General features: G+C 37.2%; 1 protein-coding gene and 1 non-coding gene across 16 annotated transcripts in view; one reads left to right on the forward strand and one right to left on the reverse strand.

Annotated features, from left to right (window-relative positions):
• Nucleotides 1-25,627, reverse strand: part of Usp37 (ubiquitin specific peptidase 37) — a 99,883-nt gene that overhangs the window by 39,389 nt on the left and 34,867 nt on the right. For 12 of the 15 annotated variants that reach the window (XM_063266507.1, XM_063266503.1, XM_063266501.1 and 9 more), the window contains 7 exons: nucleotides 19,773-19,917; nucleotides 17,467-17,534; nucleotides 15,274-15,497; nucleotides 11,616-11,787; nucleotides 7,307-7,407; nucleotides 6,310-6,488; nucleotides 5,691-5,765 (listed from right to left, as the gene is read on the reverse strand). In XM_063266507.1, the coding sequence (XP_063122577.1) occupies nucleotides 5,691-5,765; nucleotides 6,310-6,488; nucleotides 7,307-7,407; nucleotides 11,616-11,787; nucleotides 15,274-15,429 (683 nt within the window). In that variant the 5' untranslated portion in view covers nucleotides 15,430-15,497; nucleotides 17,467-17,534; nucleotides 19,773-19,917. Of the gene's footprint in view, nucleotides 1-5,690; nucleotides 5,766-6,309; nucleotides 6,489-7,306; nucleotides 7,408-11,615; nucleotides 11,788-15,273; nucleotides 15,498-17,466; nucleotides 17,535-19,772; nucleotides 19,918-20,019; nucleotides 25,626-25,627 lie in introns of those variants that run through there. The other 3 variants (XM_063266504.1, XM_006245294.5, NM_001427671.1) reach the window with 2 other exon arrangements.
• Nucleotides 9,518-9,598, forward strand: Trnap-agg59 (transfer RNA proline (anticodon AGG) 59). Its single transcript has one exon. It is a non-coding gene; the product is annotated as a tRNA-Pro (tRNA).

Below are 25,627 nucleotides of genomic sequence, written 5' to 3' on the forward strand. Positions count from 1 at the left end.
ATAACTGACTGAAAGAAAACAGGAAAACAGGTCTACAGCACTCCTGACACACAGGCTTATAGGACAGTCTAGCCACTGTCAGAAATAGCAGAACAAAGTAACACTAGAGATAATCTTATGGCGAGAGGCAAGCGCAGGAACCCAAGCAACACAAACCAAGACTACATGGCATCATCGGAGCCCAATTCTCCCACCAAAACAAACACGGAATATCCAAACACACCAGAAAAGCAAGATCTAGTTTCAAAATCATATTTGATCATGATGCTGGAGGACTTCAAGAAAGACATAAAGAGCTCCCTTAGAGAACAAGTAGAAGCCTACAGAGAGGAATCGCAAAAATCCCTGAAAGAATTCCAGGAAAACACAATCAAACAGTTGAAGGAATTAAAAATGGAAATAGAAGCAATCAAGAAAGAACACATGGAAACAACCCTGGACATAGAAAATCAGAAGAAAAGACAAGGAGCTGTAGATACAAGCTTCACCAACAGAATACAAGAGATGGAAGAGAGAATCTCAGGAGCAGAAGATTCCATAGAAATCATTGACTCAACTGTCAAAGATAATGTAAAGCAGAAAAAGCTACTGGTCCAAAACATACAGGAAATCCAGGACTCAATGAGAAGATCAAACCTAAGGATAATAGGTATAGAAGAGAGTGAAGACTCCCAGCTCAAAGGACCAGTAAATATCTTCAACAAAATCATAGAAGAAAACTTCCCTAACCTAAAAAAAGAGATACCCATAGACATACAAGAAGCCTACAGAACTCCAAATAGATTGGACCAGAAAAGAAACACCTCCCGTCACATAATAGTCAAAACACCAAACGCACAAAATAAAGAAAGAATATTAAAAGCAGTAAGGGAAAAAGGTCAAGTAACATATAAAGGCAGACCTATCAGAATCACACCAGACTTTTCGCCAGAAACTATGAAGGCCAGAAGATCCTGGACAGATGTCATACAGACCCTAAGAGAACACAAATGCCAGCCCAGGTTACTGTATCCTGCAAAACTCTCAATTACCATAGATGGAGAAACCAAGATATTCTATGACAAAACCAAATTTACACAATATCTTTCTACAAATCCAGCACTACAAAGGATAATAAAGGGTAAAGCCCAACATAAGGAGGCAAGCTATACCCTAGAAGAAGCAAGAAACTAATCATCTTGGCAACAAAACAAAGAGAAGTAAAGCACACAAACATAACCTCTCGTCCAAATATGAATATAACAGGAAGCAATAATCACTATTCCTTAACATCTCTCAACATCAATGGCCTCAACTCCCCAATAAAAAGACATAGATTAACAAACTGGATACGCAACGAGGACCCTGCATTCTGCTGCCTACAGGAAACACACCTCAGAGACAAAGACAGACACTACCTCAGAGTGAAAGGCTGGAAAACAACTTTCCAAGCAAATGGTCAGAAGAAGCAAGCTGGAGTAGCCATTCTAATATCAAATAAAATCAATTTTCAATTAAAAGTCATCAAAAAAGATAAGGAAGGACACTTCATATTCATCAAAGGAAAAATCCACCAGGATGAACTCTCAATCCTCATCTTCGGTTGGTTTATATACAAGTGTGCAATTTCTAGGCTTGAAAGTAAAATGATGCTATCTGGTGCTGGATAGAGGAGCCTTATTTTTTATTATGGCAGCTTGCTATTTTTGTAACATGGTGATTTGGTTGAACACAATAAAGTACAGTAGTAACTGAAAAAAAATATAATACAAAAATAAAAAAATATCTTATTAATAATTTTATATGGATATGCTGGATTAAATAAATCACTAAAATTAAAAAAAAAAAAAGATACCCTGTTTTCATATACTAATTTTTACCAGGGAAATGCCTGAAACGACCCTACGAGCATTAGGGTAACTTGTCGGTCAACTCAGCCAACCTCTGTCCTTAACTATTCTAACTTTTCTGCTACAGCTATAGTGACAGAGATAGAATCTATGGACTTTCCCTCATCAAAATTCAGCTACTGCCACTGCTGTTATATCCTAACTGGACAACAGCAGAAACTGGTGGTGAATTTGACTGAGCCTACTCTTATGAAAAACAATTTGTCACTTTGTTGCAAATGATTTTACCAAAATCCTTCCACCCTAGAAAAGACTATAAATGAGCAGAGCTGTCTCGGTGGGTGAAGACACTTAACACCAAGCCTGACAACCTCAGCTGTGAAGGAATAAATGTTTGCTTTTAGGCCAAGTTTACAGAGATTTTTAGGCCAGTACTAGGAATTTAACATTGTCTCTGAAAAATACACCAAAAGAAAACCTAACAGTTTACACTGCCCACCTGGATTGTCATAACAAAGCTGCAACACCAGTTGACTTTCTCAGTGTGGATGCTGTTAGGTATAGGGTCATGGAGTCAGCAGACTCAGTTTCTGTTAATCCCTCTCCATGTCTTGTGGATGGCTGCCTTTTCACTCCGTCATCATATGGCCAGTGTGCATAGAAGAGATCTGGACATCTATTCCTAGCCTTAGTCCTTCTGAATCAGAGGTACACCCTTAAGACCCCGTTTGATCTCATCTAACTTCAAAACAGTCCTAGCTCAAAACCAACTTTGGGATGAAGACCTCAACAAACGAATTTGAAGGCAGGGAATAGCTTCTTGATGTCTTTCACACACTCACCAGAATGAAAGGGAGGTGTTGTGATACCTCTGAAAGATCTAAGTTCACAGAAAACCAAAATTATACCCTCAGGGATGCTGAGATGGTACACTTACTGTTCCAGCTTCCTACGTGATCCTACCCAGACTACATCAATACGACTTCTTCTAAAGACTTGCTTCCAGGGCAATTTCAAAACAGCCAGCTCTTTAGGTCCAGCCTCACAGACAGATCCAATCAGGACATCACTTAATCCTCAGCTTTCTCAGCATACAGGAACTGGATGATAACTATTAGAACTGGCTTTCTTATGACTTAAATTTTTTCCAATTTTTCTTGGGCCACCCCAAAATAACTACGCCCCCAAATCAGCAGGAAGCAATTTAAAGAAAACTCTGTCCCTTTCCAAAGAGATGGGGTGGAGGAATTCTGCTCATTTATTAGACGTTGGTCGTCATTTAATGGAACAGTTACAACTAGTTATGGTCTTGAACAAGGAGGAAATGAAATAGGGGGATTAAATTCAGGAATTTCTTTTTTCTCTTTCCTTTTCTCTATCCTTCATTCTTATGTAAGGAGAAGAGGGTTGAGAAGAAAAAGGGGGGAAGATATAGGAGTATTATAGGAATAATAAAAAGAAAAAGGGGTAATTACTGAATCTACTCTTAGACCAAAAAACATTTTATAGTCATAATCTTAGGGTTTAGATTAGATCTTTGTATTTTGATATGAAATTGGGGTTATATTTTGTTATATTGGTACAAAATTCTGTATGCTGATACAAATTTAAAGGTTACATTGGTTTAGACTATTATACACCACTACAAAAATTTAAGTTTTTTTTGATACATGTAACACATGTATGTTTTTAATTTCTATATGAGATATTGCTCCTATATAATCCTTAAAATCACAATGTAAAGCACTAGTCCTTTTTTTTTTTTTGGTTCTTTTTTTCGGAGCTGGGGACCGAACCCAGGGCCTTGCGCTTCCTAGGTAAGCGCTCTACCACTGAGCTAAATCCCCAGCCCCAGCACTAGTCCTTTTAAATAGCGTGATCGCAAACTATTACAGATGATTAAGAAATACAAGGTAGAGGGCTGGAGAGATGGCTCAGAGGTTAAAAGCACTGAGTGCTCTCCCAGAGGTCCTGAGTTCAATTCCCAGCAACCACATGGTGGCTCACAATTATCCATAATGTGATCTGATGCCCTCTTCTGGCCCGTAGGCATACGTGAAGGCAGAACACTGTATACATAATAAATACATACATCTAAAAAAGAGAAGAAAAGAAATTCAAGTTAATAGACAGTCAAACTCACAGTCATGTCAGATACTAGTCTAGATGATCCCAGAAATATACATCCTGGGTTGAACAGATAATACGTAGTTGAAGAAAGGAACGTTTGCTTGTTCAGATATGCTAAGAATAGATAAATGGTCTTCAAAAGTCACAGAGACTTACAGAATATGGCATTTAAAGATGTTTTTATGTCAGTTCCTGACAGAACCCCATTTGACTTGAAAGAAGATGATGGACATTGAAGGGTCTCTATTTAGAGAGGGCTTCACTTGTGGTAAGCTAGGCACTGGACAAAGAAAATGCACTAACTTCATCTGCAGACAGAATACTGTCCAGAAAGGACAAACAGATACAGGGAAGTCAACTGCCAAGCACTGCCAAAGCAGGGTAAGCAATTCCTTCATAATTCCTGCTTCACAAAAGGTCTCTCAGATATTCTGGGCCGGAAGGCGGAAGATTATACTCCAGTATTTTACAGAATATTGGAGGTTATCTAGGCAGTCAGCTGTCTCTGACATTTTTATAATTTTCAGGGAAGTTGTGTCCCTGTGCTTCCTTCATTTTCTCAGGTCTCTGATGGGGTTGAAGACTAGACAGTCATAGTATTACTATAAGCTTAAGTTGTTGAGGAGTTAAGATAATGTTCTAGGTCTAAGAAGATGTTTTTAGGCTAGTTATACAGGTTAGGATAGAAAATGGTTTATGCAGAACGTTGAAGTCATGAAGATGGGCTAAATGATAGAAATACTTTAAGTTGCCAAATATAAATGTATTAAATATTATGAATATAACTATTACCTAATAGTTTTTATAACTGTTTCATACTTTATTCCTACTGTGTACTGTTTATTATTATAAGAATGAGCCTTTTTATTTAGTCAAAAAGGGGAAAATGTGTGGGTTCGTTTGGTGCTGCTTGGATTTTAGTTCTAGATACTGATTCTAAACATATGCTTCTGACATAAAGTACATCCTCACATATACCAAGTGATGCTATGTAAACCTTGCTCCCAATTTAAGTGGTCAATAAAAGGCTAAAACCTGTAATTGGGCAGTGGCGCAAGAGAGGTGGGACTTGAGGACTGAGTGATGGAACTGCAGGAAGAGGAGAAGAGAGGACATGGAGGAGGAGGCTGCCATGAGAGGAGATGGACCATGAACCATGGCCAGGAAAAACAGCAAGTAACAAGGGACATTATGACTGGGGAATAAGTTAGAATAGCTCTAAACCCGCCCAATCTCGGCTTACAGCTTGTAAAGAAAATAACTGGATTGTTTGTCTTTTATATGGGTTATCTAGAATTATATATTCATTTTACAGGGAGGAAGGCTACACTAAAACATTGGTCCAACAAAAAACATTTGTTGAGCTGGGCATAGTGACGTACACTTGTAATCTCAGCACACAGGAGGCTGATGAGCTCAAGGCCAGTACATACTTATCAAGACCTTGTCTCGAAAACAAAAGTAAACAAGAAGCCCAAAGAACAAAAGAACTATTTATTTCAAGTTCTTCAGCTCTGTTCTTTCTCTCAGTGCAACAAAAGGCAGGATTGGAGTTGTGCAACAGAATGAGGAGAGCTAGAGCCCCGATGAAGCCTCTGCTCCAGCATCACCAAGGCACTTTACAATAGGAATGATCACACAGTGAATGCTGCTGCACATGCCCCCTGGGAGGTTTAACAGTTATATAAGAAGCACTGGTCAAGGGCCGCCAAGTGTCTTAAAGCAACTTACGATGATGAATCATTTTCCTTAGGATAATCTTCGGTCAGCTCTGAACCAGACAACATTCTTTTCCTCTTTTCAGTGCTATGGAGAACAGATTTTAAAAAAAGACTACTTTTACAAAGTCATAATTCATACCAGCAAAAACTATAAACAAGGGCTGGGAAGAAAATTTCCCTTAGTAAAGAAGCACTTAACATGCAAGCACAAGACCCATATGAAAGCTGGATTGGAGGGTATGCGATTATGACACCAGTGCTGGGACAGTTCCTGGGGCTAGCTAATAAGCTCTAAGCCAGGGAGAAGTCCTATCACAAAAAAGGGGTAGACAGCATCTGAGGAATGACCCCCAAAGTTGTCTCATAGTTTTCATACACACGTACAAATGTGCACATGTATCTATACACACACATCCACCTACATCCAGACAAAAAATTAAAAACATGTTCAAAGATAGAAAACCAATAGCCTGATTCTTACACTACATGTCACTGACTAAACTGATGACAAACACTTGTAAGCATACATGAAAACTGTGTTCTCTACTTGTTGCTTTCTTCCTCAATTCCTCAAAATCATAAAAGACATTTATAAACAGGTTCTGAAGGACTAATAAAATCTCTCCTACCGGTTTTCTAATAATCCTGTTCTAAGGGGTGTTGATGTCAGCGTCAAAGAAGGAATAGTCCGGGTAACAGCCATTCCACTTCCGGTTACAGTCTTAATCGGTCCTCTACCAGGATTGCCAAGAACTTTTCGAAATGGAATTTCATCTTTAGTTTCTAAACTTCCTCTTTTTGAAGAGGCCTGTAAGAATAAAATGTGAGACAGTTAAATCTTTGACTTAAGTGAAAACATATTTGAGACAGGATCACATATAAACTCCAGGACAACCTCAAAATTGTCAAGTTTAGCAGAGGATGGCCTATCTAGAACCAGTCCTCCACCTACTACTTCCTAAGTATTAAGATTATAGACATGCACCACTATATCTGGCTTATGTGATTCCAAGGGGCAAATCCAGGGTTTCATACATGCTAAACAAGTCTTCTAGAAACTGAGCTGCATCACCAGGTCATTTTTAATTTTTTCAGAGCAACAATTTTTATGGAGAATTAAAAAAGAAAAATACAACTAGGTATTTATTTCTAGTCCAATCTTTTTGTATAATACTCACTGTGTGTGACACCCAGCACTACCACTGAGATCAGCACCTATAAATATATTTATAAAAGATCTCTAGGAGATTCTATGATACAGTCAAGTGTGAGAAACTGAGTCTGACATTCATTTTCTTGTAGTTTATGATTTTGAGAAAGAATCTTGCTCTGTAGTCCCAGATAGCCTAGAACTCACTAGTTGGTCTACAGAACTAGTTCCATGAGTCAGGGCTACACAGAGAAACCTGTCTCAAAACATAAAACTAACCAAAACAATAAAAAGGTAAAATTGGGATAAGATTTAAGAAACTGCTTATAAGAACAAAGTGATAAGAAATCAGGTATGCTAATGTACCACTGTGACACTGCTACACAAGAGATCACCTAAAGTCCATATTATGGGGATACTTAATATATCTGTGCTAATCAATTCTTTAAAAAGCTAGGATGATTAAATGAACATACCTGATTGTCTGAGTAAGAAAGCTGTCTGTTAGTTTCCTTCTGAGAGGTCCTGCTGCCCAGAATAGTTCCAAAACTACCAGAACCTTGAGAAGATTTCATAGCTGGTGGACAAAAAGTAATAAACCATGTAACTTAGCAAAAATACTCATTATTATTATCCTATGTAATAATATAGAAAAGGAAGTAATAAGAGGAAAAAAGACAAAATATCCAATTTTTTCTGACAGAGTATATACATAGCAACATTTAGGAATAAAAGCTCCAGCAAAATAATAAAGACCACAAAAAGGTGACACAATTTAATAGTGTAAAAATTTACAAGACAAAAAGAAAAATGTTAGAAATTCTGAAACATAGTATTTTACAATTAATACTATGGAAAAATATATATCACTGTAACTTAGGTATGAATACTTATACCAATGTCAAAATGTCAGAAATAATTTTAGTTTTTATTTAAAAAAATTGCCTTTTGTTTATTTTGTGTTATTTGTGTGTTTGTGTAGGTACATGTCACCAAGCTTAAATCACTTTAGGAACCCATATGATGGAAAGAAAAAACCAACTCTTCACGTGTATGCACATGGTGAATGAGTTCACACACATATCCACAAAATAAATAAATGTAGCTAAAAAGATTTTAGTTAAAAAAATTACCAAGTAGAGTAATTTCTACTGCAAAATAAAAATCCTTATTTGTTTTCAAAAGTTCAAGGTACTCTACAAATATGAACTTGGTATCTTGCTTTCTTCACCAGCTACCCAAATCAGTGTTTAGGAACAAATGTCTCCGTGGGTAAGAACACTTGCTGCTCTTGCAGAGAACCTCAGTTTGATGCCCAGCACAAACACTGTGTTCACAACCATCAGTAATTCCTATTCCAGGGGATCCAATGCTTGCTTGTGACCTCCACAGGCACTAAGCACACAAGTTGTACATATATATATATATACATGTGGGCAAAACACGCACACATAAAATGAATAAATCTAAAAAGGAAATCGAGTTTAAGTATGAATCTGAGCATTTTTTCCATATTTAAGGTTCATTTACATCATGAATTCATTTTTTGCATTTTTCAAATTCCCTCCTGAGTTCTTTCTCTTATTAGTTTATATAGTGGGTTTTTGTTTCATAATGATATTAACATTATGTTATGTGGGAGACAAGTTTGGGGAGAACCTGCACAGATTATCAAAACCCTATTTCAAAATGTTAATGATATTAACGTGTTGTTATGTGTGACTCCACAACTGAAGGCTTGCCTAGCATCTGTGAGGCTCTGGGTTCAATTCCTAGAACCTCAAAAAGAAATTACTCTGTGACATCACTCTAGCTAATATTTTTCCTTTGTCATGGAGATCATCTAAATGCTAGAGTATAAGCTACCAATCATCTTTTCCACCCAGAGATTGTTAGAATTCACTCTTCTCCTTAAATCACATTTTTTTTAAAATTCAAAACTATGATTCAAACTTTGCTTAGATGAAAGAAAAGTATCTAGTGTTATTTCTTAAGTACTTAACAATTTATCTTGTACACAGATAATGCTACCAATGTTAATTCTTTTCTGCTCCAGTACATATTTTATAACTCCTTTCTTCTTGTTTTATCTCCTGTACTATTATTGTGGAAAGGGTGGAAAGGGAGTATTGCTCAACAGTCCGGGGTGGTCAGCACTTACTATCTCATCTGTAGCTTAACCTGGCGTTTAACTTGCAATGGTCCTGTCCCCACTTCATCAATAAAGAGGTGACAGATATGTGTCACCATGCACAGCTGGATTTTTCAAGGTATTTGTAAAATACTATCTAATACTATCCAATACTAATCCTTGTAATGTGTGTTGTTATGCATCAAGGCCACTAAACCTAAAAATTAAGATGATTTAGCCAAAATCAAAGAGTACATTAGATACTCACAGCAAATAACAGCATTGATTTATTAATTCTCTAACATGCATTTATTGGGATTCATTCTTTAGAAAGCCTGGGTGTATGGTACATGCCTATAATCCAAGCTATGTGGTAGGCTCAGGTAAGAAAGTTCAAAGCCGGGGCTGGAGAGATGGCTCAGCAATAAAGAGCATGGACTGCTCTTCCAGAGGTCCTGAGTTCAAATCCCAACAACCACCTGTAATGGAATCTGATGCCCTCTTCTGCTACAGTGTACTTATATAGAATAAATAAATGTCTTTAAAAAAAAAAAAAGGGGGGGTTGAGGATTTGGCTCAGTGGTAGAGCACTTGCCTAGGAAGCACAAGGTCCTGGGTTCGATCCCCAGCCCCCCCAAAAAAAAAAAAAAGAAAAAAGAAAAAAAAAAAAAAAGAAAGCTCAAAGCCAGCAGAGGCACCTTAGCCTGACCCTATCTCGAAATAAAAATAAATTGAGCAAGAATTGTAGCTTAGTGATAAGAGTATTTGCTTAGCATGAGAAAGACTCTTGGATCTCCAGTGAGTATAAAATGCTTACCTCTCAATGCATTTAAAGACACGGTTAGCGACACACATTTTTAAAAAACGCATTATTACTACTTTTTAAAAAAAATTTGAGAGTCTCTCTGTGTAGCACTAGCTGTCCTGGCCTTGAACTTCCTCGCCCACTTCAAACTGAGATCAAAGGCACCATAACCACCCAGCTCACACTTAATTCTTAGGACTGTGATTCAATTAATACGATGGGTATGGTAGACAAAAGCAAAACAGAAATATAGATTAGTTCCCAATGTGCAAGATTTAAACAGTGCTATATTCAAATGCTTTTTTGAGACAAGATTTTGCTATGTAGTCCAGGCTGGCTTCAAACTCATTCCCACTGGCTCTGAAGTAATATTACAAGTATATTGTACACGTCCCTCCTGTTCTTTCTCTTCTGTCCTTTCTTCAGCAAAGTTAACATACTATTTTTAAACAAGGTCCCTTAGCCTTAGTTTCCTAGGTGCCAGGACAGTAGGCATTTGTCATCTCACCTTACTGGAACTCAGTATTGTACATACTGATGTTAATGTGGTATGAAGGTTGGTCAAGATTGGTGGTATGAACAAATGACTACTAAACAGGAACGAACAAACCCCTTATTTTACAAGAGTGGTGTGCTAATATATCAACTAAAGATGAGAAAGCTCACACTGCTCCATCTTCACTCTCTGGGGCGGGACAGAGGAGCACAGGGCCTTGTACCTGCTAACTGCCTGTTTCACTAGAGCTACACCTCCACTTTGCTCATGTTCTACACTTCAAAATAAAACTAAGAGGAAGGTAATCACCGAGCAGTCATATTTACTTCCTTCTTTTCAATTTGAACACCCCTTTATTTCTTCATTGCCCAGTTGCTCTGGCAAGATTTCAAATGCTATATTGAACAGAAGTGGCAGGAACAGACATCCTTATATTGCTATTGATTTTAGAGAAAAGTCTTTCAGATTTTCTCTTAAGTGGATTAGCTGTGGGGCTTAACATTCAAATCCTTTATCACACTAAAATAGTTTTCTTCTACCCATAGTTTTTTTTAGAGTATTTATTGTCAAAGAATAAATTTTGTAATTTTTTAAATATCAATTGAGATGGGTTTTTTGTCCGTTATGTTAATGTTTACATTATATAGACTAATTTTCATGCTGTACTATTCTAACATTCCAGGAATCAATTTAACATAATTCTTGTATTATTCCACTTAACTCAGTCCAATACTTAGCTGAGGATTTTTCCATCAGGAATACAGGTGTGCAGTGATCATATTCTTTGTCTTGTATAGCTTAGGCTGATCTGTGCTCACATAATCTCATACAGCTCATGTTGCTAAGGATAATCTTTTTTTTTTTTAAAGATTTGTTTGTTTGTTTGTTTGTTTTCCGGAGCTGAGGACCAAACCCAGGGCCTTGAGCTTGCTAGGCAAGCGCTCTACCACTGAGCTAAATCCCCAACCCCAAGATTTATTTATTTAACGTATATGAGTACACCATTGCTGTCTTGAGACAAACCAGAAAAGGGCATCAGATCCCATTATGGATGGTTGTGAGCCACCATGTGGTTGCTGGGAATTGAACTCAGGACCTTGGAAGAGCAGCCAGTGCTCTTAACCACTAAGCCATCTCTCCAGCCCACTAAGAATAATCTTGAACTGGATCCTTTTTCCTCTACTCAAGTGTTGGGATTACATGCATGCCCACCATGCTTGCTTTCTATGTACTGAGCTGTTAGGGATCGACTCCAGAGCCGAATACATGCTAGGCAAAACTACCGAGTGAGCCCCATACCCAGCCCTTCCTTTAGTAATGTTAATGTCAGACTCATGACATACTGGTGCTTACCTGCATGAAGTCTGTTTTGGTGGACTGCATCTAGGAACAACCTCATTTCCTCTGCATCCTTACTTGGTACTTTGTCAATAGACAAGAAGCTGTTATCTTGTAGAGTCAACATTAGGCGACTTTGTTTTGTTCCACTGGGTCGTAGTACCACATTTTTAATGTTATGACTTAGCTAGAAAAAGAAAAAGAAAAAGGAAAAGGAAAAGAAAAAAGAAAAATTATTTTTTCCTTTAAAATACTCAACAAATTATAATAAAGTTGTTTAAGAACTGCTAACCTTCATACGTCAATTTACCTTTCTCCCTTCCTCCAAAAGGAGTTCCTCTTCCTTGATAAATTTAACTCAAATATATGACTTTCATATTCTATGTTTAATTATAAGGATGCATGTGTCTGAGTTTGGCATGTACTGGCATCTATGGAAGCCAGAGGCATTGCATTCTCTGAGGCTAGAATTCCAGGCAATCATGAGCTGCTCCACATGACTACTAGGAATTGAACTGGGTCTATAGCAAGAAAAGTATATGCTTTTTTAAAAAAAAGATTATTATATTTATATGAGTATACTATAGCTGTCATTAAACATGTCAGAAGAGGGTAACCATTACAGATGGTTGTGAGCCACCATGTGGTTGCTGGAAATTGAATTCAGGACCTCTGGAAGAGCAGTTAGTGCTCTTAGCCCATCTCTCCAGCCCCCAAAGTATGTGCTTTTAACCACTGAACCTTTAAAAATAATGGGGTCCCACTAACTATATAGTCTACTTGGCCTGGAACTCACTATATAGACCGGGCTGACGTCTAAACTTGCAATGCTCTTAACTACCAAGTCTCTGCCCTCCTGAGTAATGGAATTAAATATACATGCCATCATGCACAGGTCACATTTAGCTTTTCAAACCAAATTTTTATGACATTTTATTCATTTTGTGAGTACTAGGGAAAGGGCGGTTACAATAGCATGCCAATGAATGTCAGAGGACAGACAGCCTATGGTAATTGGTTGGTATGTACTTTTATCCTCTCAGCAATCTCTGGCCTTTGTTTTGACAATGTCACTATATAACTTAGGCTGGTCTTGAACCAACTATATAGTAAAGACTAGTCTGGCCTTGGTTCTTCCCAACTCCACATCCTGAGCACTGGAGTTACAAGTATGTATCACCATACCTAAACAGAATGTATGTGATATACAAAAGCATAAGCAACTTACTTTCACAGTTCAAAAGTATAAAAAAAATGGAAAAATTTATTCAATAAAACGAGCATAAAACTTAACATATATTTCTTTAAAAACCAATAAGTATAAATTTTTAGTCTGCATTTTATTTTTATGTGTATGGGTATTCTGCCTTCACATATGTTTCTTGCCTGGTGGCCTCAGAGACCAGATAAAGGTATTGGAAGCCTTGGAATGGAAGTTACAGTTGTGAACAACCATGTGGGTACTAGGAGTTGGATCCAAGTCCTCTTGAACAGCTGCCAAGGCATGATGAATATAGTTTCTTTATGTGCATAAGATATGATAGGTTTTTGGATTTTTTAAAAAAAGGGCTTATTGACTTTTAAAATATGACTGTTTGCCCACATGTATGCATGCATACTATGTGAATGCCTAGTGCTGCAGAGGCCAGAAGAGGGCACTGGATACCTTGGAACTGGAATTACTACCAGTTGTAAGATGCTATGTTAGTGACAGGAACTGAACCTATATCTTCTGCAAGAGCAGTCAGTGCTTTTAATCACTGAACCACCTCTCCAGATCCTGTTTTTTGTTTGTTTGTGTTTTGTTTTTTTAGACATAGTTTTACTATGTACCTCAAACTGGTCTCAAATTCACCATGTAGACCAGGCCTGCAGTTGTGATTCTCTTGTATGAGATTCCCAAATGCTGGGATTATCAAAATATGTTCTCATGCAAAGATATGTTCTTAAATTCAACTCACACAAATAGCAGTAGCCCTTTGCTCTACAAGAGTAGTTCAGAAAATAAAGAGTAACTATTTAAATTTTTTATTAAATTTTTTGTGTGTACATATGTATGTATATGTGTGTGTGTATATATATATACACACATACATATATATATGTATATATATATATTTATGGTGTGAATATGTCATAGCATATATGTGTAGGTCAACAGGTAACTTGTGGGAACTGACACTCTTTGGAACAAATTCAGCACACAAAGTTTGGTGGCAGGTGCTGTTACCCACTAAGTCACCTTATGTTTCAAAGATAGTGGTAAGTAAGAGAACCTTCAAATTTTTACAGTTAGAAGTTATACCGTGTTACTGCAAGGGGGCTGGATAAATGGCTCAGTAGTTAAGAGCACCAGCTACTCTTCCAGAGGTCCCCACATGTAACCACATGGAGGCTTACAACCATCTCTAATGAGTTCTGATGCCCTCTTCTGGCATGCAGGTTAACATGCAGATACAGCGTTCATACATAACATAAATAAATAAATAAATCTTAAAAACAAAACAAAAAACCAACCCAAAACATAAAAAACAAACTATAAAGCTATAAAGAAGAATAACAATCGAAATGTAAATAAGAAATACTCGACTTAATAAAGATAAAAAAAATTATACAAGTTTTAAGCAAAGTCAAAAAAAAAAAAAAGCTATAAAGATGACTTGAACAACCATTCATTAAAATCTATGACATGTGATGGGATTATTTAAGACATAGATACTAAATTTTAAAAGACATTAAAAAAATCCCATTATATGAATCTAGCAATTACTTCAAAGAAAAGAAAGGGGGAATCAACTCAGATCACCCTGATGTGTGTGAGAGACGTTATTAACTGAATCCAAGGTTCTAAGTACACTACACTACACAAGTGCAACCACTGAGTTCACATTTAGCTCCCAAGTTTCCCTAGGCAGGTTCTCATGGCCCTATCACTTTGTGCTAAGTGTCCAATTTCATCTGAGTCAAGTTCTACCTCTGTAGTCCAGGCTGGCCTTGCATTACAAGTACTACTAGCTCAGTCTCCAAAGTGCTGAGGTCATAGGAGTGTGCTATGAAAGCTGGCCTAATAGGGTTTTGTTTATTGTTGTTACCACTGTTTTAATTTGGGGAGGGGGGACGGGGGTGGATTTTAGCTTATAGTTCCATGCCATGTGATTTTTTGTGACAGGGTTTCATATAATCCAGGCTAGCCTCATACTTGTTATGTGGCCCAAAATAGCACTGAATTGCTGATCTTCCTGCCCCTACTTCTTAAGTGTTAGTATTATAGATATGCATCGCTGTTCACAGCTGTTAATATAGATTTGAAATAGCTAAATAGTCAGTACATAAACCTCTCTAAATTCTTTCCCGGGGCTGGGGATTTAGCTCAGTGGTAGAGTGCTTACCTAGGAAGCGCAAGGCCCTGGGTTCGGTCCCCAGCTCCGAAAAAAAGAACCAAAAAAAAAAAAAAATCTTTCCCACTAGTTTTCATTGCAACAATGGTGACTACTTTCTATTCTGTTTTAAACCCAATAACACTATTGAGTAATTTACAAAACAGGTTCATAAAAGTTCTAGTGTCCTGGAAGTAGGAAGCCTTGCAGGGCCACATTACTGTAACTATGACACAGTGAGGCCATTTACTAAACGATTTCACTAAGGAACCAGCCCAAATCAAAATCTGTTATACCTGAAACACTCTTGGAATTCCTCCAGTGTTGTAGTGAACTACCAGGCTGACTTTACTGTCTTTGTCCACAATTTCAAAGGATCCTTCTTTCCACTTTGTAATCCCAGTCTGCATACTTCGAATTCTGATAGGACCATATATCTTCAGAGGAGACATATTTTCTTTAAAAATAAATTGCTTTTAACCAAATTAAAAAGCAAAAATATATGTTCACCTGACGAATTCTAAAGAAAAAAAATTACAAGTGATTAATACTTAATGAATCATCTTATATAGTTTTCCATTTCAATAAAAATCTCTTTCATCTCTGTATCCTCATACTCAAAGGTCCTGATCAGTTGAAGAACACAAATAATACAGACAGCTAAGGCAGGTGGAATTTAATCATCTTTGATTTCTTCTGTACATGCTTCTTTGTATCTATTAGCAACTGTATTTATATCCTGCATCATTCATAAATTAGCTGATAATGGCAATTAGAAATAAAGATTCCATTCACAATTTAGGTGACTTTACCATTAAAGTACTCATTCTTTTCTTTTTACATAAGAGAGTTTGAATTTAAATTTAAGTTAAAAAATCATGGGTTGGGGATTTAGCTCAGTGGTAGAGTGCTTGCCTAGCAAGCGCAAGGCCCTGGGTTCGGTCCCCAGCTCCGAAAAAAAGAAAAGGGAAAAAAAAAAAAATCAACTTCACTGACTCCATTCCTTAAAATCTGGAGTTTCACCCCAACATAATTTAGTCAGCAGTAATTCACATGTACACCATATTGTCAAATGAATTTTAAAAATTAGGAATGAACAAACTAGTTCAACATCCAGAATTATATTAGGGAAAAGAAATCATTTAATCTACAACATCATCATCATTCTCCCTCCTCCTCCTCCTCCTCCCCCTCTTCCTCTTCCTCCTCTTCCTCCTCCCCCCCCCAACCCAATATTCAGCATTACTGTTCCTATAAAGCAATTTAACTTTGGACAAATATTCAAGTTTCCAGAATGAATTATTTTTTTCTCTTTCGTGTGTGTATGACGTGTGTGCTTGAGTAGAGGCACACATGCACAGCAATTGTCTGAGACCACTGTTCACTGCTGCATCCCACAGGCTAGTGAACTCATAACCCTCCTACAATTCTGTCTCTGCCTGTCCCCTGCAGGAGTGCACTGGATTGCAGGCATGTATGCTCTCTGTCCAGTTTTTGAGTGGGTTCTGGGAATTCAATTTCAGGTCACCAGGTTTGAATTTGAGTACTTTGCCCACTGAACCATCTTCCCAACCCCTTGAATGAACTTCTAATACTTGTAAGTGACTTATAGCAATCATTAATAGGATATCTAATACTCCTCAACTAGCTTTGCAAAAAGTCAGCAAGTGAAATTATACTAACAGGAAATGTTACCAAACAGCACTGTATATATAAATGTGAAAATACCTAAAATTGTTAAATCAAATGTTTTATGTATTTTCAAATCCTAAAACAGTATCTTTAAAATGAATTTTTGCTTATAAGTTTATAAATTAAACATCATTTGAACACTATTACTGCCTAGATAGCTCAACTGGAAAACATAGAAAAGATAGTATAAAACATATATTATGGGGTTGGGGATTTAGCTCAGTGGTAGAGCGCTTGCCCGGCAAGCTCAAGGCCCTGGGTTCGGTCCCCAGCTCCGGAAAAAAAAAAGAGAAACAAAACAAAACAAAACAAAACAAAACAAAACAAAACCCACATATTATACTAGGTCTAGAAATTGGGAATCAATTCTGTCACTAACTTGCAATCTCTTTCTCTGACATTAGTGCTGTCAACCATAAAATGCAACAGCAAGCAACATAATATTGGGGGGATGAAATAACACATATACTCAGCCGATAGTACTATTAATATTTATAGTTAGTGTCCAAGCTGAATTATTCCTTCTCTATAGTATCTCTTTTTCCAAAGACCTCAATAAATCCCATGTTGACACAAGTTACAAATCAACCATTTGTAGTGGATAGGTAGGTAAAAGAAATGACTCAGGAGATAAAACATGTACAAGTGCTATCAAATCTACTAGCAAACGAACCAAATTTGCCAGGTCATCTATCTTTTCCTTCTTCATGAAAATGAACTTTATATAAAACTTATTTTATATTGTAAGCAAAAGATTCTAATTTATGTTCAAAAATTACAAATCAAACATAACTCACCTGCAGGCAGGAGACGACTAGTCTGGGGTCCTCTAGTTCAAAGCCTATAGTTATTGCACAGAAAGTAACTAGGAATTAAAAAAGACATTTAAAAACATTTTGAGAGGCCAATGCTCTTTATTCACATCCTCAAAAATTTCTGAGTGCCACTGTGGCCACATTTAAATATCAGCAATTAACTAAATATATAAATTCAAAGTAATAAAACGTATTATTTATATAGGCTTGCCTAGTCATGTGCCATTTTGTTCAAACTAATAACCTTACAGAAAGCTAAACAAGCAACCTACACTTGTAATACATTTTAGCAATTGTTGCTGGCTCTATTGTTTGTCAAGTCCTTGAGTTTTTTCCATTTTGTCTATCAGGATTAGAAAGGATACATTTTTCCTCTCCTACACCAGCTTCCCAAGGCAGAATCACTAGCTCTGACTTTATTGTATGATATCTTAGTATTGGACTAGAAATGGGAGGTCAGAATTCTAATTCCACATGCCTTTTCAGGCAACATTAAAAAAAAAAAAAAACAAACAACATTTTATATATGTCATTTGTATGATTACAATGTTGATCTCCTCTGACACACACGGAGAGGGCATCAGATCCCATTCCAGATGGCTGTGAGCCACCATGTGGTTGCTGGGAATTGAACTCAGGACCTCTGGAAAAATAGTCAGTGCTCTTAACCACTGAGCTATCTCTCCAGCCCTCAGGCAAGTTTCTAAGTAAACTACAAATCAAATAGAATCACTCTCCATCTTGTATTATTGAATGACCTTTCACTCTCCTCAAAATAAAATACAAGTACATTAACATGACATCAAAGCCTCATGATCTAGGCCAGATTACCCACTCCCAGGAAGTGTCCCCTCAATCCAGCCTTCTCAACTCAAAAGATTTTCCCAAAGCCATGTATTCTCATGACACTGAATCTTTACATACTGTAGTCATGTCTATGTTTTCATGTATTCTCCCTTCCCCAATCTGCCTTCATTCCTTCTCTTGGTTCTACAATCAAGTCTCAACATAGATGTTACCCTCTATAAGCTTCCTGACTACTTTTCGCTGGTTTTCTTCTTCATAACCACTCTGAGGCTATTCATTTAAATCCTTATTCCTATATACTTTGTGCTTATGAAGACACTTTGACACTGTATTATAAACACTATTTATACCTTTGTTTCTATCTATATTATTTGAAGCTAGGGAATATGTTCTTTAATTTCATTAGGTATCAGTGTTCAAAAATGATGGCATGGTGGTTAGTACCTGTAGTCCCATCACTTGAAAGATAACTGTGGACTTAAGGCCAGTCTAACTTATACAACAAGTATGGATCAAAGATACACAGGAAGTCCATCTCAAAACAGTTTTACATCTCATAAGTTTTTTTCATCTTTCCTTATATTTCTCTCTTTAAAAAGTTTTATGTCTTAAAACAAATTCTTTCATCTTTCTATCTCATTATCGGTTAGGGCACCAAAAGGGAATATAAACCACAATTATGGGGTTGGGGACTTAACTCAGTGGTAGAGCGCTTGCCTAGCAAACGCAAGGCCCTGGGTTTGGTCTCCAGCTCCGAAAAAAAGAAAAAGAAAAAATAAAATAAAATAAACCACAATTATCTTAGTTTACCTTATTAAAAAAAATCATTAAATAAAACTGATAGGTAAAATTTCATGTTCACTAAAATATACAAGGAATTTTAAAAATCCAATTCTAAATGCAAATTTTGGTTATGAGTATAAAATTTTTACTTCATAACTTTATGTGTTGAATTTTTTCTTAATCACTTCAACAAACTTTGTTTTCTTCTAATGAAAAAAACTGAAAGATACGTACAGAATAAGTACAGCAAAACTAAATATGCTCAGTACCTGTTTTTGTACTAAATGGACGAACAACCATTTCTGAACACTCAACAAGTTATCAGAGCTTGCCCTACTTGCTTAAGAGTTTCTTTTTCAGTCTGAAGTACATGTAAAAACAATTTTAAAAGAAAAAAAATAATTTTTTTTGAGACAGGGCATTACATGGTATCAGTTTGGTCTAGAACTCACTGTACAGTACAGGCTACCTTCAAACTCAACAATTCTGTCTTAGCCCCTCACTTATAAGTAAACCACTGTGCCTAATAATAGCTAAACTTTCTGTCAACAGGAATCAAAGATTGCTTGAACTCTTACTTAAATTCACACATATTGGAGGCGTTAAAAGTATAATTACATAGTGAACATAAAAAAATTGCCAATTCTTGCCTATTTGCATAATACTAAAAACATAGAACCAAAACAAAAACAACTTACTTTTCAGTGATTTTTACTGAAAAAGTCCACGTAATAATAATTCACAGTTATTCTGCTTCTTGTGCCAAAAGCAATGTACTTTTCTTGAGAAACTATTCATATTCTTCAGCTCTACCAGTGGTCCCTCCAGGAGTCATCAACTCAGCTAAAGAAAATATAAGTGTGCTTTAAAAAATTTCAACATATGAAATTAAAACTCAAGAAAACAAATCATGTATATAAAAATACTCATTTAAAGACTACTTACTGAAAATATTTAAAATATAATGCAAGATTCTCCACCCCTCCCAAAATAGGAATGCGCCTGCAGTAGAGAATGAGGAATTGTAGGAAGAACCTCCAAGTCCATCACCGTATGTCTTGCTTTTATTTATGGCTACTAGATTTTGAAACTCAGTCAGTGAAAAAGTACACCCTTTGTTGACTTTAGAAACATTGTTACATCATAACTGTCCTAAAGGCTGCTTCTAAGGTGTGTTGAGCTATAGTTTTTAAAGGTGGGAAAAGGGTCTTTACTTACCTTTTGGAAAGCTCTCATGAAAAAAAAATCTTTCTTAACTTTAAGTCCCTCTAAGCCTAATTTTCTCTGAAATTCTTCCACAAACCTGAATACAACAATATCAACTTTTAACTCATCTGCTCATTTGGACAAAATCCACTGATTTACTCCAGTTAGAAGACAGTGTAGCAGGAGAAACAACTGTGAATGACATGGTGCCTGATCAGCTACTGTCCCTCCATTTCCCTGTTTTTGTTTTAGGTTGGTTTGGTTTTTGAGACAGGGTTTCTCTGTGTGCCAGGCTGTACTGGCCTTACTTTTTAGACCAGGCTGGCTTCAAATTCAGAGGTCCACCTGCCTCTGCCGTCAGAGTGCTAGACTAAAAGCCTGTGCCACCATGCTAGGCCTGATTTCCCTATGTTCATCCTTTTCCTCATGACTCAGGCAAGTCTTTTTTTAAAAATATTATTTATTTAATGTATATAAGTACACTGTAGCTGTCTTTGGACACACCAGAAGAGGGTATCAGATCTCATTACAGATGGTTGTGAGCCACCATGTGGTTGCTAGGAATTGAACTTGGGACCCCCGGAAGAGCAGTCAGTGCTCTTAGCCACTGAGCCATCTCTCCAGCCCAGATTCAGGCAAGTCTCACCTATTCAACATCTTTTAAACCCCATCTTTTAAAAAGTGCTTCCCTAATTTAGATATTCATCACTTTGGGATAGGGATATGGCTCAATTGGTAGGGTGCTATAGGAAACCCTAGATTGGATCCTTAGCACCTGGTTAACTGGCCTGCCTCTAATCCCAGCACTTGGAAAGTAGAAGCAGAAGAGCAGATCAAAGTTCATCTTCAGACACACAATGAGTTTTAAGGTCAGCCTGGACTCCACAAGAACCAATTTCAAAATAATTAAGTTGATTAACTAATTAAAATTCTAATTTTTTTTTTTTTTGCCACCACTCCACGAAGTAAGTGCCATGCATCAACTAAGCATAGTGCTAAGTATAATATCAAGCACTTTCAAGGCCATCCCGGTCCACAGAGTCAGTCCTAGGACAGCTGGTGCTGCATAAACCTCAAACCACCCCCTCTCCAAAAAAAAAAAAGGGGGGGGGATTTATACAGGTTGTTAGAGAAATGTCTCAGTAGTCAAGGTCATTTGTTGTTCTTGAAGATGGTCTAGTTTCAATTCCCAGCATCCACTTGCTGGCTCACAACCACCTGCAACTCCAACTCCAGGGGATCAGACACTCTCTTCTCACCTCCACAGGCCCAGCCACAGATGTGGTTTACATACATATGTGCAGGAAAAAGACATAAAAGTAAATAAATCTTTAAAAAAGAAAGATTAAGAAAGAAAAGAAAAGATAGTCAGCAAGAGAAAAAGTAAAGCCCAAACCCTGCTCTTTTTTTTTTTTTTTTTTTTGGTTTTGGGGTTGAAACCCTCTTTACAGGGTTGCTATGTAAGTAGAGGCTGACTACTGTTCCTCCTACTTCCACTCTTCGAGGGCTGGGATTACAGGCACATACCACTACACGTGGCTAGAAGCCAAAATCTTAACCACTACCACAGTTCATCCTCATCAATGAATTCTGAGTCACTTCCTAGACACTATTCTCTAAGGATTTATTTTTCCCATCAATGAATCCTTTTCTACAAAGTCTTTCTAAAGAACCATTCTTTTTATTCCTTAGGAACTAAAGTCTACACTAGTTGTTTTTATAGCTTTCTCCCTAATTAGGGAGGCATATGACACATGACCACAAGAACTAAGGCACACTCCTAGTATAGTCCAACAAAACAAACAGTAAGTGCTAAGTACCTGTTACTAATACTATTAACTCCATTGTAAACCTTTTTACTTGCTCATTACAAACTAGAAAATAAAACCATGCTTGTGTCTGACATCTATAACACTTTACTGTTTTATTGTTTTCAGTATAAATTCTTAAAGCCCTAAAACATGTTATTAAACTTTAATATTGATTTCCTTATCTACCAAGAACTCTTATCTATTTGTAGAAACCTCATCTTGCAAGTAACTAAATGCCACCGTAAATGAACACATCTTGAACTGGGAGCCTGAAGTGGCTGAAGGGGAGGCACGGTGGCGCACGCCTTTTATCCCAGCACTTGGGAGCAGAGGTAGGCGGATCTCTATTAAGTTTGAGGCCAGCCTGCTCTACAGAGAGAAACCCAGTCTCAAAAAACCCTCATCTTTACTAGTTTCAATTTAACCTGTTGCTAAAATATAGAAACTACAGATTTTTGAGGACTTTCTTTCCTAACAAATCATAAAACAGAACCTGTAAAGAATTACCCAATTGGAAAAGACACTAGTTACTCAAGCCTGATAACATGAGTTTGACCCCTGGATCCAACTGAACGGACTCCTGAAAGATGTCTTCTGACCACATCAACATACATGCCATGGTACACATGCACCCAAATTTACATGTTTGCATGAACATGTATACAGACACCACACCAATAATATAATTTTAAAAATTACATACAATAGGTATACAAAGTTCATGTCATAGTGGAAAGAAAAATTTTTTTATCTAAATGAGATTTATCTCTAATTTACAAAAGATTAGAAATCAGAATGATTTCACACAATCCTGTTCCTGATTCACACAGGAATAAGAAAAAAATCCTTAACTGTAGACCTTTGCTTGTTCTTTGTTCCCTGCTCATTTTCAAATAGCATCCAGGCTTCCAACATGCTAACCAAGTACCCTACAGCTGATCCATATTCCTACTTGTTTCCTTTTGATGTGGCCTTTGCAGAATAACTCATCTGAGAAGAATATCTGAAAACTGATGCTTTCCTTTTTTTTTTTTTTTTTTTTTATTGTGAACCACTATGTGGTTGCTGGGATTTGAACTCAGGACCTCTGGCAGAACAGTCAGTGCTCTTAACCACTGAGCCATCTCTCCAGCCCCCTTGATGCTTTCAAAACAAGATGGTCTTACAGCATCTTACACTTTACATCATCACGAGCTTATGCAACTTCCAATTTGAAGCATTTAACCAATTCTTGAGAAATGAATGTGAAAGTGAGTTGCTTTTTTTCTTTTTTTTTTTAATTTTTACATTGTGTTGTATTGTGTATGTGTGTGTCTGTATAAGAGGTCAGTTGTATTTGCAGGACAGGGTTCTGCCTAAATTAGCTTTTATCCAACTTGGGAGTTGAGAGTAGAGGGAAAAAAAAAAAATCAAGGCTTCTCTGAGAAAGTATTATTTCAAATTGAAAATTAAGGCATAAGTTGATTGAAGGATGGTGGCACTATGCTGGAACAATCCAGATAAACAGAGTAGTGTATATGCAAAAATCCTAAACCAGAAACATTGTGTTAACATTAAGTCAGTGTGGCTGCAGGTTAGTTAAAAGAAAGGGAGAGACAAATAGTTAAGAACCAGGTTATGTAAAATCTTGTGATTCTGAAATGTTTTCCTTGGGGGAAAGGGAGGTCTATAGCTACGCCGATGTATTTGAGGACCTTGAATTTCTGATCCTCCTGTCTCTGTGGTGCTGGAGTGCAAATCCAGGGATTCGTGCATGCTAGGCAAGCACTCCAGCAATTGAACTATATCCCCAGAACATGATTTTAAATTTTATCGTAAAGTAATAAGCACCTTGGCCATGGGAAAGTCACTAAAGGGTTTCAAGCAAAGAAATTATATGTTATTTGAATGAATGGATAAATAGAGTGATGAGTTTGGGAAGAAGAGAAAACAAACAAAACAAAAAAAAAACCCAGGGAGATCAGATAGAAGTGTTTTTTTAACTCATACTTACAATAATAATTAATTCTTACTTGCCAGTTTCTGTATGTCAATGCTTTACCAAGTTATAACACTCATAATAATCCACTAAGGTGAGAACTTTTTTGGGGGCAGGGTGGGTGTTTAGAGACAGGGTTTTTCTGCGTAGTTCTGGCTGTCCTGGAACTCACTCAGTAGTCCATGTTGGACTTGAACTCAGAGATCCATCTGCCCCTACCTCCCACTGCCCAGCTAAGATAAGAACTCTTATTCCTATTTTACCTGTGAGAATAAGTGCAAGGGAGATCAAGTCCATATGAAAAAGAACGTGGTTTGAACTAGAAAAATAAAAGTGAAGATGGCCAGAAATAGATGCAAAACATATATTGACGTAAAACAGAACTTGGAAAGGATATGAACACATAGGATGAAGAAATCAAGACTGCCTCTTAAGTTTCTACCCAGTGTAACTAAACAAATGGATATATGGCATCAAAATGAGCACGTCACTTGTGGTAGTGGACACTGGAAAAAAAGAGAATTTGGGTACAGAGAGAAATCCAGACTCTAGTTTTTTAAAATGTCATATTTGAAATTCCTAAGGGAAAAAAATCAGATTGAGATGTTAAGCAGTCAGCTATTTGAATATGGAGCTGAAAATAAAAATCCTCAATTTATCAACATATAGTAGAATTTAAAGCTTGGAGAGCAAGAGAAGAGAACCCCAGTCCAAAACTAAATTATTTTACCGTGCCAAAATTTTTTTATCAAGACAACTGATTACATCTGTCCTTGGATTTTTCAGTCCCTCCTTTACCTTTTGCCAGTATGCAACACTATTCTTTTGGATATTCACCCACATATTAACATGACAAATCACAAACGTACCATACAAGCACAATAGTGTCTATCTGTCTGGTCCAGAATCCTCCTCTAATACCTAACCCAATAAATCCAAATGCCCTCTTAACAATTCCCTCTTAGATTAGCTCTTTCAACTATAGACGCATTAGATACCGTAACTCGCCAAAAGAAAATCTGAACACTACAGTACAACTTTCCAACGACACGGAACTTTATTACCAATTACTTTTCTATTTTTCGCCAGATCTTGATTTAAAATTGGTAAACTGGACATCGTCAGTGTCATGGCTAGATACGGGTAGCAACCAAAGCACGACAAAAATTACACTCCCTTTTAGCGAGTAATGTTTAAGGGGAGTAGAAAAGTAAAGAATGGTCAAGAGGGCGAGTGAGTACCGTATCCAAGGTCTTGATGAATATGTGGCAACAAAGTCACCTGTAAAGACAGCAGGCCCTGCAAGGAGGCAAGCTGAGACCACCTGAACCCTGGTGAAGAGGAGCCAGGTTTAGGATGCAGAAAGCAAGTGACAGTAAGGACTTCGTTAAAAGAGAAAGAAAGTAAAGAGGAAATACTCGAATGGGGGCACCTGTAGGCATAGGGAGAGTCCAAGGACCCGGGGCGGGCTGAGAAGCAGCCCGGCGAACTCTGAAGTGGACGCCGAGTGGGCGGACCGCACAGGGTGGGGGGGGGTGCCGAGGAAAACGGCTCAATT

The sequence above is a fragment of the Rattus norvegicus genome, chromosome 9, assembly GCF_036323735.1.
Source record: "Rattus norvegicus strain BN/NHsdMcwi chromosome 9, GRCr8, whole genome shotgun sequence".
NCBI lineage: Eukaryota > Metazoa > Chordata > Mammalia > Rodentia > Muridae > Rattus > Rattus norvegicus.